At 37.0% G+C, this 14,483-nt stretch overlaps 1 protein-coding gene across 1 annotated transcript; it reads left to right on the top strand.

Moving 5' to 3' along the window:
• Positions 1–1,234: 1,234 nt before the first annotated feature.
• Positions 1,235–2,188, top strand: LOC306863301 (peroxisome biogenesis factor 2-like; the record flags this gene model as incomplete). The annotated part of the gene is made up of 1 exon (XM_079406550.1): positions 1,235–2,188. The coding sequence occupies one exon, from the start codon at positions 1,235–1,237 to the stop codon at positions 2,186–2,188; it is 954 nt and encodes a 317-aa protein (XP_079262676.1).
• Positions 2,189–14,483: the final 12,295 nt, after the last annotated feature.

Below are 14,483 nucleotides of genomic sequence, written 5' to 3' on the forward strand. Positions count from 1 at the left end.
ATACTTATTGTGTCCAGTTGTTTATTCACACTACTATTGTTTTAGCTAGGCCACGGTTTCATTGGCTATTTGTTACTGTTTTTTTGGGGGGGTTTTTTAGTGCACTGTAAACGTGTATGAATCACTGCGCTCCATGTAGGCCAGGTCTTCTGATTACAATAGAGGTAAACACAGCCATTGATTACGAATTTGGCCGATTATATAAGACGCATGAATTTTCAGCTTTCCGGTTAAAGCCCTGTACATTCAAGTGCTTAATTTTTATAGGCAGTGCACATTGACAAAAGTGTCTAGTTGTTATATTTGGCAAGTACTTTGAGTCTGAGAGAACATGTCAATAGTAATCCTGATATTGATAGCAGTCCTATAAGAGATGTTACTTGCCCGAGCTAACATCTATGTGATCCTCTAAATCATAATTACATTACTATTGACAGGCCCTTGACAATAGTCACATTACTATTGATAGGTTGCTGCCAATATTATGTTCTCAAATAAAACATATTCATTCATAACTTGTAAACTGCTCAATAAAAACCTATGACGAGAACATGGAAAAACCGTATCCCCAGAGTGGCCTGCCGCAATGATTTGTCTCACCTGGCCAAGTCCTGCCGTGCAGTGATAAAGCCTAAAAGGGGATGTTTTGACTGATTATACAATGAGCGTAACTTCAGTTTCCAATGTGTTTAAAGCAGATAATTTTTCAACTGATTCATGAACAACTTGCATCCTTTTTTATTGTCCATTTAAGTTTTATTCTTAAATGGGTGAAGGTTTTAGGCACAGATGAACCTGAAGTATTGAAAAAATACTTCTTAAAGATTTGGAGATGCTTCCTGCAATTTTCATAAGCCAATTTATTTCAGATATTGTCCAAATCCAGTCCTGAGCTAAGAGGTGGTCACCGCAGCTTCTGGCTCTCATTTTTTAGCCATCACATTTAAAGAGATAAACTCAGCCCGATACAAACGCATTCCATGAAAAATTGCCAAACGTCACAGTTCTTAGATCCCTTATAAAAAGCCGTCAAAGTAAAGTAGTTCCGCATAGCGGATGTTTACTGCCTTTCCAAGCCTGTGCTGTTGGGATAATCTCCTGTGATGTGATTTGTCCTCAGACTGAATCTCGAGAGGGAACAGCGTAAGACCTCCTGTGCCTCTGCCCTGCACAGCTAAAAGGGAATTTAGGACGGGTTTTACATGTGAAAAGTGATTTCAACTCAAATGCAAAAATGCATAACCATTTGCTTCTTCTGCTTGTAGCTGGAGCTGGAGGTGACAAGCCGTTCGCCAAGGCCGGCCCAAGCCCTTTACCTCGGGTTTTGAGAATCAGTCAGCTGGATGCTTTTGAACTGGATGGTGCACTGGAACAGCTTGTTTGGTCACAGTTCGCCCACTGTTTCCAGCATTTCAAGACTGGGCTTTTAACCCCTTTGGAACCAGAACCCAAGGCTCTTCTCCAGCTCCTCCTGTGGAGGTTCACCATCTACTCTAACAGTGCCACAGTGGGCCAATCACTGCTCAGTATTCGGTACAAGAACGCTCTGATCCCAGGACAGAAGTACTGGCCCATGAGCCGGCCACAGAAGTTCTGGTTCGCTCTGCTGACTGTTGGTGAAAAGTGGCTAAGAGAACGCTCCCATAGCTTGTTCCTCAACCACCCTGCAGAATCCAACGGACGCAAGGCCCGCAAGGTACTCAGCATCTTGACAGGCCTTACCAAAGTCAATTTCCTACTGTTCCTCCAAAGAGGAACCTATCCAACACTAACCGAAAGGTTGCTGGGACTGCAGCCAGTCTTCAGTCGACCCCAGGGACCACGAGACATCAACTTCCAGTTCTTGAACCGGGAGCTGTTGTGGCACGGCTTTGCCGAGTTCCTCATCTTCCTGCTGCCTCTCATAAACGTGTGGAAGCTGAAGGCCAGTGTCGCCGCTCTGTTCTCCCCTCTGAAGAAACTGAGAGGAACGGAAGGCTCAGAGGAGACCCTCTGCACAGAGTGCGCCGTCTGCGGGGAGTGGCCCACAATGCCCCATTCAGCCGGCTGCAAACATGTGTTCTGCTACTACTGCCTCAAGAGTAACACGATCGCTGACATCTGCTTTACCTGCCCAAAATGTGGCATAGAGACTGGAACGATAGAGCCAGTCAGGCTTCATGTAGGAACAGAGTTGCATAAGAGTTGAGATTTTGCCTCAGATAGCCTTCTGATTGACTTGGGATACACATACGGCAGGAGAACTTGTTACATACACCAAGCTGAACAGGAGTCTATCACAGAGATTGGTTGATGAAAGCATGTGCCTTCTTCTGAAACGAGAGCATTTGTTGCCATTAAATATGTAGAATTTTGTACAAAGAGACAAAGTTAATGTAAAATTCTAAAACAACATCATTTGTGTCACTAATTTATTCAGCCTCATTAAAGTTTGATAGAAACTGTGTATCAGAGGTCCACTTTTCTGCATTCTTGGATTGAGCGCTGAGCAAATGAATAAACATCAAAACAAGCCTTTGCTCAACTGCCTGCACGATCCAATTCCCCTCATCCCCCATGAAGGGAGAAATTTGCACAAGATCAAGGAGAGGCCATGATAGCACCAGGGGGTAGTTGGGTTGGATGCAGATTGACAGACATCCCATCATCTCCATGGCCCTTCTTAATACACCAGTAAACCGTAACAAAACAGAACAGTACCGATGCAAGTTTCGGGCATATTATGCTCTAAGCCTAATAATGACTGCAAAGATGGGTATTTATTCTGCTGTTAACTCTCTCCAGTGAGCCATGCCTCAGGCCAAACACATCCAAATGGACTCAGACCTGCTGGAAACTCCCACTTCAGGTTTTTTTTTTTACCCCCAGACTACATTGCTTTAATTGCCCATTGTGAAGGCAATCAGTCGCCTCTCTGGGCATGAGGGTTCTAGTGGTTTGCAAGATTGTCATTTTTTGTAATCGTTGCTCTCAGGTTCACCATGACAAAGAACTGAAAACTGGGAACATGGCACATCGGTCTGCCCTCATGGGTTCATTGACGATATAATGCATATGGTCAAATAAAAGGGACCACCAAGAAGAGTTGCTCTCACTATATGCAGAACTATTCAAGTTTACTTGTGCACTATAGGGTAACAATGTTCAAAAGATATTTAATGTGCAACAGCATATGTTTATACTCTTTGTTTTGTTTCATAGGATTAAAGGAATTTGCCACCACTGTTCTGGAAATGTTGGGTAATGGTTGCCAATTTACAATATACACAACAAATGGTTCTGGTGTTTTTCACATAGATCAGGTCCAGGGAACATCTGTCCTTCAAAATACATTTGTTTAATGACTTGAAAGCGTCCAAATATAATCTTGTAAAACACTCTACCAGACACAATGGACTATTGTATTATATATTTATGTAGTTGCAACAAATACAAATAAGAATAGATTTTGACATTTGTTTTCTGTTAAACTATATTAATGTATTTTCTGAAAGTATTATTATTGTTATTATTAATTATCCATAATGTTGATACATTTTTTCATAGTTTATTCTTCTCCTACTGATTTATTGATAGTAACTTGTTTTAAGCTTTAATTTAAAGTTTTAAAATAAAAGGAAGATCTATATCTCTATATAGGCTCTATATTTTTGCATATAATATTTAACAAAGCTTCAAACACACGAACATCACAGTAAGTTACATGCAAAGAATTTTTATAATTTGTAACAGTTCATCTGAAGAGTTGGCAGTCATTTTGCTCTTCATCTTCTGCAATCAGCTATAAAATCTGCAGACTTTGACACCATTTACCTTGCCAATTGCCCACATGCCTTTTTTTTTTTTTTTTAAACATACATGCTGGGTGTTACAGTGGACAAAGCCAGATTCACACTTTGATAAGTGATCCTGCTCATTACAATCGACACATTCTTGATCCTTTGATGTCAGGCGTTGAGTTCTCTGATTAACAGGTTTGGAATTAAAGAGCTCTATTTTAGTCTACTAGTACTTACCCTTTGCAGCTATTCTTTGCTTAATTAAATAGCTTATAGCGTACTGAAAGACATACTCTATTTCATAAGATTTAATACAAGTGTCTGTTTGGGATTTTGTTTGTGTGTGTGCTTGTCTGAGCAAGGCAAAAGTCGTTAAAATCAAATAAGACTTCTGAGATAAAATATTTCAAGCAGACTCCTAACTAAATGTTCATGGTTAAAAAGCAAATCTAACACCACTACTGGACAAACTTGTCAACAGTGGCCAATTATCTGTGTTTCTTCACTGTTGCAAGGGCATTTGCACTCTAAACCGGGAATGTGGGGAATCAATGAGACCAAAAAAAAAAAGATACATTTCCTGACACCCGCTGATTTCCCAACATAAGTGGTTCACTTTTGACCAGCGGAACAAACATCCATCTGTATCTCTTGCCGTAATTGACCCAGTTTCTCACTTCAGTCAAACTTCCAAACATATTGCAGCATACCTCTGAAATACTTAATTGCGTTGATATATTCTAAAATTGCATAATTGCATTGATGTATTACCATAAATTCTGCACAATAAAGTGTTTTCTTCAACTATAGGCACTTTTGGGCTTATGGACTATGAAAAATTGATCTCCCTTAAAATATACTTTTAAACAATTAAACAACTAACAAAAACATGCTCTGAGAATGTTTTGCTAACAGTTTTTAAAACGTTTTATCTGGTTATATACAAACATTAAGGGGACATTCATTTTATAATTTTGCAACAAAATGCAAACATTAAGGGAATGTTATTTTCGAACACACACACACACACACACATCTCAAAATATTAGAATATTTACATTTGAGTTTCAATAAATGACCATCCATACAGTATAAATTCTGGGTATCTCTTGTTCTTTGAAACCACAATAATGGGTAATGCTGCTGACTTGGCAATGATCCAGACGACGATCATTGACACCCTCCACAAAGAGGGTGAGTCACAGAGGGTCATTACTGAAAGGGGTGGCTGTTCACAGAGTGCTGTATCAAAGCATATTAAATGCAAAGTTGACTGGACGGAAGAAATTGAGTAGGAAAATGTGCACAAGCAACAGGGATGACCACAAGCTTGAGAATACTGTCAAGCAAAGCTGATTCAAACACATGGAGGGCTTCACAAAGAGTGAACTGAAGCTGGAGTCAGTGCATCAAGAGTCACCAGCTCAGATGTCTTCAGGAAAAGGGCTACAAGCCACTTCTGAACCAGAGACAACGTCAGAAACATCTTACCTGGGCTAAGGAGAAAAAGAACTGGACTGTTGCTCAGTGCTCCAAAGTCCTCTTTTCAGAAGAAAGTAAATTTTGCATTTAATTTGTAAATCAAGGTCTGGAGTCTGGAGGAAGACTGGAGAGGCACAGAACCCAAGCTGCTTGAAGTCCAGTATGAAGTTTCCGAAGTCAGTGATGATTTGGGGTGCCGTGACGTCTGCTGGTGTTGGTCCATTTTAGCCGTCTACCAGGAGATTTTAAAGCACTGTATGCTTCCATCTGCTGACAAGCTTTATGGAGATGCTGATTTCCTTTTCCAGCAGGACTTTAGCACCTGCCCAAAATGCCAAAACCACTTCCAAGTGCTTTGCTGACCATGATATTACTGTGCTTGATTGGCCAGCCAACATGCCTGACCTGAACCCCATATGGAATCTATGGGATATTTCAATCCAACAATCCAGACGAGCTGAATGCTCAATAGTGCCGCAGAGCCACAGGCTGATCACTTCCATGCCATTACTCACTGATGCTGGAATTTATGCTAAAGGAGCCCCGGCCAAGTATTGAGTGCGTAAATGAACATACTTTAAAGAACTTGAACATTTCTGTTTTGAAAATCCTTTTTTTGATTCTAATATTTTGAGATACTGAATTTTTGACTTTCATGAGCTGTAAGCTCTAATCATCAACATTAAAACAAAAAAATGTTTTGAAGTGTTTTACTTTACATGTAATGAATCTAAAATACATGAAAGCTTCACATTTTGAAATAAGTTGCAAGAAAAAAATTAACTTTTTCACCATATTCTAATTTTCTGAGATGCACCTGTATATATGCGAACAATGCTGAAACTCCAGAAAAAAAGGGTAGGGCAATACAGTTTATACATAAAAGGCATTTGAAAACTAGTAAAAATAAATGAAGCATGGCATGGTTTCCAAGATAAAACTTTTTCATAAAAACCATTCCTTGGGACATTAAATTGCCTATAGTTGAAGAAACCCCCTTTTAACGGACAAGCTGAACGCCATGTCTTCCCGCTCTTTCTCCCAGGGCCTCTCAATTCCAGGCCGATGCTAATGAATGCAAGTCTAGCACTGACATTATCTGCTGGTAACGTCTGAGGTGCAGGGAATGAGTTTGGCACGGTAAGTGATAGCCTCGCTGACTCCTGTGGAGAACTACAAAGACAGACTGCATGCCTGGAAGGAAAAGCCAATACCTGTGTGCCTCCACAGGCCCTCCGTTCATTGGCTGTGCCAGACTAGAGTGGCTTGAAGAGAAAATGAACGACAACGAGGAATTAAGGGGGATTATGGGCCAGTCTGCGCTGTAATGAGCCCGAGGTGAGGTGGGTTCCAGCCAAAGTCTGAGCAGGCCTCTCATTGATGTCTACTACACACAAAATTGCAAATAATCTGCAGACATCCTTCCAGATGTCCCCTTGAATTTCCTGTGGCTTAAGACAAATCGAAAGTGCTTTGAAAGTTTTGATAATCAAATAGCAAGTTTGATTGAAACCTTGCACATTGAAGAATGTATCGTGCAGCCATCTAAAGAAGCTTAACTTGTGCCCTAATGACAGTCATCCCATCTCAAGGGAATTTTACAGGGATTCAGGAGAGAATGATACCTTCTCTTCTCAGAAAGTGTTATCTGGTGACATAAAGAGACTGAATTGCAGCATCTTAGATTTGAAATATTTTATATTTTTAATTTAAAAACTGTAACATTGTGAAATATTATTACAATAAAAAAACACTTCTATTATAATATCTTTTAGAATTTAAAATTTATTCATGTGATGGCAAAGCTGAATTTTCAACCACTATTACATCCTTCAGAATTCAGTCTAATATGCTAATATGGTGCTCAAGAAACGTTGTTGTTGTTGTTATTATTATTATTAATAATAATAAAGCAACTTTATGTATATAGCACATTTCATACACAATGGTAATTCAAAGTATTTTACTTAAAATTGAGTTAAAATAATTATAAAATAAAAACAACATCCATAAAAAATAAAATGTCAATTAACAGCAAAGAATAAAAAAATATTTAAAATGATTTAAAATGTATTAAAACAGTTCAGAATAAACTACATAAAATACAGTGCAATTATTATTATTATTGCTGAAAACAGTTGGACTGGTTTATATTTTAATAAAGTTTTTCATGAATCCTTTATCAATAGAAAGTTTGAAAGAAAAGCATTTATTTAAAATAGTTGTTTTTTTGTCTTTAATCTCACTTTTGATTGATTTTATGCCAATAAAATATTAATACAACTCAAAACTCATTCAAAAAAATAGTATACATTAATGTTTCAAATGTAATAGAATAATATTGACAACAAAAGGTTGAAAGGTTGTGGTTGTGTGTGTGTGTGTGTGTGTGTGTGTGTGTGTATATACACACAAAGAATAAAGCATATTCAAATAAAACATGACAGCGTTAGAGAAAAAAAGAAGGGCGAATTATAGTTTAGAAGATGCTTGCTGAAAATAAGCTGAAATCTCTGAAGTGCAAATCACCTGAGAGGTAATGACAACATACAGCATACAGATGTACATATCAATGCAGCTGGCCAAGAAAATCATTTCCTCCCGTTCCCATAGAAACCATACTGCAAAAGGTATCTGTCTGTGAACTTCAGCTGGAAATCACAGAACCAGACGTGTCTGTGAAGATTAACCTGAGCAACTGAATTTGTTCTGTTTGCAAATTCCCCACCAAACATGGAAATTTTGAGCATGAGAAGAAGGGAAATTGATATTCATGCATGCTATCTTTCATTTTTACAGTGGTACAGATAGGCGGTGTGAACTTTCTCCTTTTCACCTGTTGTCTCTGTATCCTGTTTGCCTCCATTATTTACTTTTTCTGAAAGAGGTACGAGGAAGTTGTGTGAAACAAAGCTTGTATGCGTGATCTGATGTTAGAAAATTCCTCTTATTTTGAGGCTGGGGACCAGGACACTTCTATTCACCAATGAAAGACATACCTTTGCTTTTACCTCCACCAAAGCCTGTTTTTCCAGAGGTCATTGTTAACACACCCAAATGAAAGTCAACTCTAAGATATCTTTCAATCTGAAAGCAGTGACTTGTCCTTAACAGACTGGTGGTACTGCACTTGTATGAGGACGGGCTGCCCTCTATATGCCCCAGCTGATTGCTTTGCATTCACAACAGCTGTGGCTCTGAAGCAATTTAGAATTGCGCATTATCTTTTCTGCTCAAACATTTGAAAAGGCAAAATTATTCCTGCTGAAATGCATTTTATTTTGTTAAAAACAGATGCTCCGCTTTTAGGCATCTGTGTGGGATTTGCTCAGTTTGAATAAACATCATACACAAATTTACAGCAGGACCATCTGTGAGCCGCACCATCTTGAACAAATTACAAATATGTAGATTTAAAATTATGGAAAATAGTAATATATAGCAATTTTCAAATGTTGTTGACACACACACACACCCACACACACACACACACAAATAATTTATTTCCCTTGTGAGGACCGGCCAAATGTCCTCACAAAGTCAAAAATCTCAGGCTTTACTATCCTTGTGGGGACATCTGGTCCTCACAAGTATAGCTAAACATGTACACACACCCACACACACACACACACACACACACACATACACATATACTGTGTATATATATATATATATATATATATGGGGTGAATTCAGGTTATCTGGGACAAAAATTAAAATAGTAAAAAGTGTCCCAATCAACCTGAATTCACTGTTTATGTGTGTGTGTGTAAACCAGCATTTAAAATTTACTTTGTATAAAACTTTTATTAATCCATCACAAAGCTGTACATGAACTAATTTACTAATTAATTTCTGTACACTAATTTGTAACTGAACCATTTGTTAATGCATACAAACATTTGCATAATTAAAAAAAATAACATTTTTGTAAGTTCTTATCTACTAAAGCTACGAATTTTATAGATGTGTTAAACTACATATATAAAAATAAATATACTATATATATATATATATAATGCTGCATGTAACTTTTTTATTTTAAATGATTTTAAATGGTATTTTAGTCACACACAAACATTCAAAATATTTACTTTATCGTTTATAAATATGTGAAATGAGGTTTCAGTCATCACAAAGCCTCTCAATATTATTTCCTTGATATCATACAGGGTTGATGGTAGCTCAAAAATCTAACCGTACTGAAACCTATTTTTGTGGATGCATTTCTATTTCACAGCGGTGTTTATGCCTAGTGTTGCATCGCTGCATGTATTTATGTATTTATCCATTGAGAGGCACACAGTATGACCTACAGCTCGGCTCAGAGCATCTTGGGGGCTGGTATTCCCCCCGGGCCTCTCATCTTTTACTGTGCTGTGACAGAAAATGGAGGCAGCGAGCGCAGAGTGCTGCATTAAAAACCCTTTACCCATTGGTGATTTATAAGCGTCCGCCCAGCCAAGCTCACAACGCCACACCATCTTTCCAGCGAGAGGCCATTTGTGAATTTCAGCTATGGGGGGTCGGGTGCTTCATCACAAAGACCAACTTCCCTATGAGAAGGTTGCACGTCTAGTAATTTTGCATTTTAATGGTTATTCTCACCTATTCAGTCGTGATGCAGTGTTGGTGAAGTAGTTGAGCAAGACGAAGTACTACAATTATATGATATCCTCTCGTTGACACCAGGTAGTCCTGACAATGAATATTTGAATATGGCATAAGCAGAGACGAGGAAAGAACCAGGCATGTTTTTTTATTGAATATCTGCGTCAGGCAAAGTCTCGGGTCACCAGAAATCAAAAATACCTCTCTAGAGACAGACTGGAATCTGTGTCCTTGAGATGAGCCAAAATATAAAGGAAAAATTCATTCATTCTAATTCTGAATTGTTTCTGCTTGTGTCTGTGCAAGTTACTACATGAATGATAAACGGACCTGGAAATGTTATAAAGCAAAAAGCACAACGTCATTTCATTTATATTCATTCATTTTAATGACTGAAAAGAATGAGTGAATGAATGAATCAGAAGATGAATAGGAAACTCACAGTGAATTTATGATTTAGGCTCATGACTAACAAACTACTTCAGAATCAGAATCAGAATGAGCTTTATTGGTCAGGTATGTTTACACATACAAGGAATTTGTTGTAGTGACAGAAGCTCCACAGTGCAACAGAAAGACAGCAACAGGACAGGACACAGATAATAAAAGAATAATATACAAATATCCAAACAGGCAATGCACAAAGCAGCAAAAACACAATATATAATATAGACAATTATGTGTGTACAGGTCTGATATGTGCAAATTTTAAATGAAAAAATTTGATAAATAAAAAAGTAAGCAAGTGTGGTGAATAAATAATAGAGTTGTGTGTTCTGCGTGTGTTCCAGACATAGAAACTGTTCCTGTGTCTGGTCGTTCTGGTGCTCAGGGCTCTGTAGCGTCGACCAGACGGTAACAGTTCAAAGAGGGAGTGTGCTGGATGTGAGGGGTCCAGAGTGATTTTACTTGCGGTTATAAAATACTTTTTTTTTAAAATCATTGTATTGAAATAACTGATTAACAGAAGTTAAGTTGTTAGTGTTTCACAAAGATTATGACAATAACCAAATATACATATTATTATTTTGCAAATACTCTCTGTATTTATGCTGGAAATGTTGTACAGCAGAAAGCACATCATTATATAGTCATTTCAAGGTAAAAAAAACAGAATAATAAAAAATATAAAATAAAAAATCAATAAATAAATATCAAAAGGTACATACAAGGACATTAATAATGTTACAAAATATTTTTTATTTCAAGTGAATGCTGTTCTTTTAAACTATTTTAAACTTTTTTTAACTCAATTCATCAAATATATTTATATTTTATATAAAAAATATGTTTTTAACATTCATCTACATCTTGGATTAGCACACAAACAGACACACACACACACACACACACACACACACATACATATACATATACATATATATATATATATATATATATATATATATATATATATATATATATATATATATATATATATATATATATATAAATAAACACAAGCAATGTGTTTTTTGTTTACTCTTTTTATGTAAGATTTTTTGTCATATCCAGAGCTGTAATGAAAGTCCTGACACACACACACAGAAAAATGAAAGCTGGAGATGACTTTAAGGTTTGCGAAGGGTTATTATGGCGATCAGTGGCAAATGTGCTGGCTTGATGTCTGCATGATCAGGTCGGGCCACAGACAGACTAACGAGTGTACGCATTACCCATGATTCCCTGAATTCCACAGCAAGCCCAGCAGAGGTGTTGACAAGCATCTGTTTTATCATGAATAAATGTCCATTTAATGATTAAGATGCGATTCAGGAGTAAAAATGTAGGAAATAAAGAGTTGTCACAGGACATGGACACGCACAGGAAGAACAAATGACCATGAAACTTCAGTTTATTCTAATGCTTTGCAGACAAAATAATGACTCATATACTGACACAGATCAAAGGTGACAAAAGGCTTAATATCATCACTTGAGCTCTGACCTGTGATTTCCCCATCTTACACATATGAGAGAAGCCTCTCAGAGCGGGACAGGTTAGAGGGGAAAATGCTTGTAATCCAAGTCCCATGTTTGGAAATGGTTGTGTAGCTCAGGCAAGTGTGATGCACTGCTTTGTAATTTACATATGGCTGTGCTCTTTGTAAATATGCAGGGAGGACTCAGACAGGCACTGCCAAAACCCACAAGCGCTCTCTGAGTATACAATGGCTGGCCTCTTGTTCAACATCTTTGCAATGAATAAATGAATAATGTTGCACCAGAAGAAGTCCGTAACAGGCATGTGGGACTGTGATATTCAGAGTCTGAATATGCATAACACGGAAATGTTTTGTGTTGTACAATGAATGGAGGAGATAGAATGTTGACCTCGGAACACCTACTGTGAACATATTTCACTAATTCATTTCAACTGTTAAAACAGCTGTAAACTGATGCACATCAACTGACACATACTATACGGTTAAGAAAATACAAAAATATTTTAAACCGGTGTGTGTGTGTGTGTGTGTATTATTAGATAATGTGTGATATTTTTTATATATACATTAGAAAAACAACAAAATTACTAAACTTTTTTTACAATGAAAACAGCCAATATGTGTAATTCTAATAAATTCTAATAAAATATATATAGAAAACAGAAATTGCAGGTAAAAAATACATTGTAAGACATTAGAATATATATATTCTAATTTCTTAAAATGTAATTTTACTTATAATTTCGGCTTTACAGAACAAAGCAAAAGTGTACAGAATCTACTCTCTTAGATTCGACAGCAGCGGGGCTACGGTTAAACCAGGACCCCTGATCACCTTTACATCATTCACTCATAATGCCAGCTCTATTTCTGAAAGCGTCCAAGCACTCGTAAAAATTCAGGCCTCTGCTTAAATGCTTTTCAAATGTGTTTAAAGAGTTATGAAACATGACATGTTTACTGCGGTTGCCATAGTGTTGTTTCCAGTGTAAGAAACAATTAAATACAAATATTGTATTATGCAGAGTCTCAACCTCAATTTGCGGCGGTCCCAGTGGAACGTGCGCTGGAAGTAAATTAAGAGAAGGATTTAGGTTTTGGCCTTGCTTCCCTCGAGTAGACATTGTGAAGAAAAGCAAATACAAACTGCTTTACATGAATATTTACAGTAATGCTCTTAGCAGACACTTTCTGACCAAAAAGACTTTCAAGAAGTTTCTCCTCTTCCCTAGAAGTAAAGACAGATTTCAAAAGTCAATAAATCAGTGGCAGAAGTGACATTTTAATGTCTTCAGAACTGCTCACTAGTACTTCACACTTGGTTTACTTACAAAAATAAATAAATAAATAAAAAAACTTCACATTTATTCATATTTATTTGCTTAAAGCACATATATATATACTGCTGTATTTTGGTGCATTTAAAGGAATAGCTCACCAAAAAAAACGAAAACTTACTGAAAATGTACTCACCCTCGGCCATCCAAGATGTAGATGAATTGGTTTCTTCATCAGAACAGATTTGGAGAAATTTAGCATTACATCACTTGCTCATTAATGGATCCTCTGCAGTGAATGGGCGCCGTCAAGATGGGAGTTCAAACAGCTGATAAAAACAGTACAATAATCCAAAAGTAAATGACTCCAGTCCATCAATTAACACCTTTTGAAGAAAAATCTGCAGTGTGTGTATTAAACAAAATCATTTGTTTTTAATGTCAAACCATTGCTATCGTATTACTATCGTAATATTGCTTTCTCAAGTGAAAAGGCGTCTTGTTTGAATCAGGAGAGAAATATGCACAGATCAGACACTATTTACAAGCAAAAACAATCCAGAACAGTTCTAAACTAATATATTGGTTGATTTTGATGTGAGAGGACAACAGGGACTTTTTCACTGGAGGAAGCTTTATTGTGAATTATGGACTCATATTTTTGCTAGAAGTGATGGTTTAAAATGAAAACGCCTTACTGATGGTTTAGTTTCTTACAAACATGCAACTTTTCACTCACGAGATGTCAATTGATGGACTGGAGTCGTGTGGATTACTTGTATATTATTGTGATGTTTTGAATTTTTGTTCTGACGGCACCCATTCACTCACATCGGTGAGCAATTGATGTAATGCTAAATTTCTCCAGATCTGTTTCGACAAAATAATTCACATTCTGGCCGGCCTTAGGGTGCGTATATTTTCAGCAAATTTTCATTTTTGGGTGAACTATTTCTTTAAACTTTGATCTGTCCATCTAAATAATGAAAGCAGAAAAAAGAGCAAATCTAAAAATCTGATTGTAATATTTTGCTTTAGTTACCATCCAGACCTTTATGACATCATAAACGTCACACGCAAGGTTTGTAAACAAAATGCTCAAAATAAGATTAGCAAGCACTCATCTGTTTACATTGCTATTGTTATGATTATATAAAAATGGACATTTGTTTTTGCATCTCACTGTCTCTGTATGCCAAGCAGATTTTGCTTAATTCAAACAGACTTTATGTTTGACGGCTTTGACAAAGCATCTGCTATTTCAGCCTGCCCTCCCTTACACAGCTGAAATATCACAGGAACATAAAAGCTGGAAGTTATAAAAGCCGCTTTCCTATTCAGCAATCTCAAGAGTTCAACTTTAAGTAAGAAAATACATGCAGTCTGAAG

The sequence above is a fragment of the Barbus barbus genome (genome assembly GCF_936440315.1).
Source record: "Barbus barbus genome assembly, chromosome: 44".
Taxonomy (NCBI): Eukaryota; Metazoa; Chordata; class Actinopteri; order Cypriniformes; family Cyprinidae; genus Barbus; species Barbus barbus.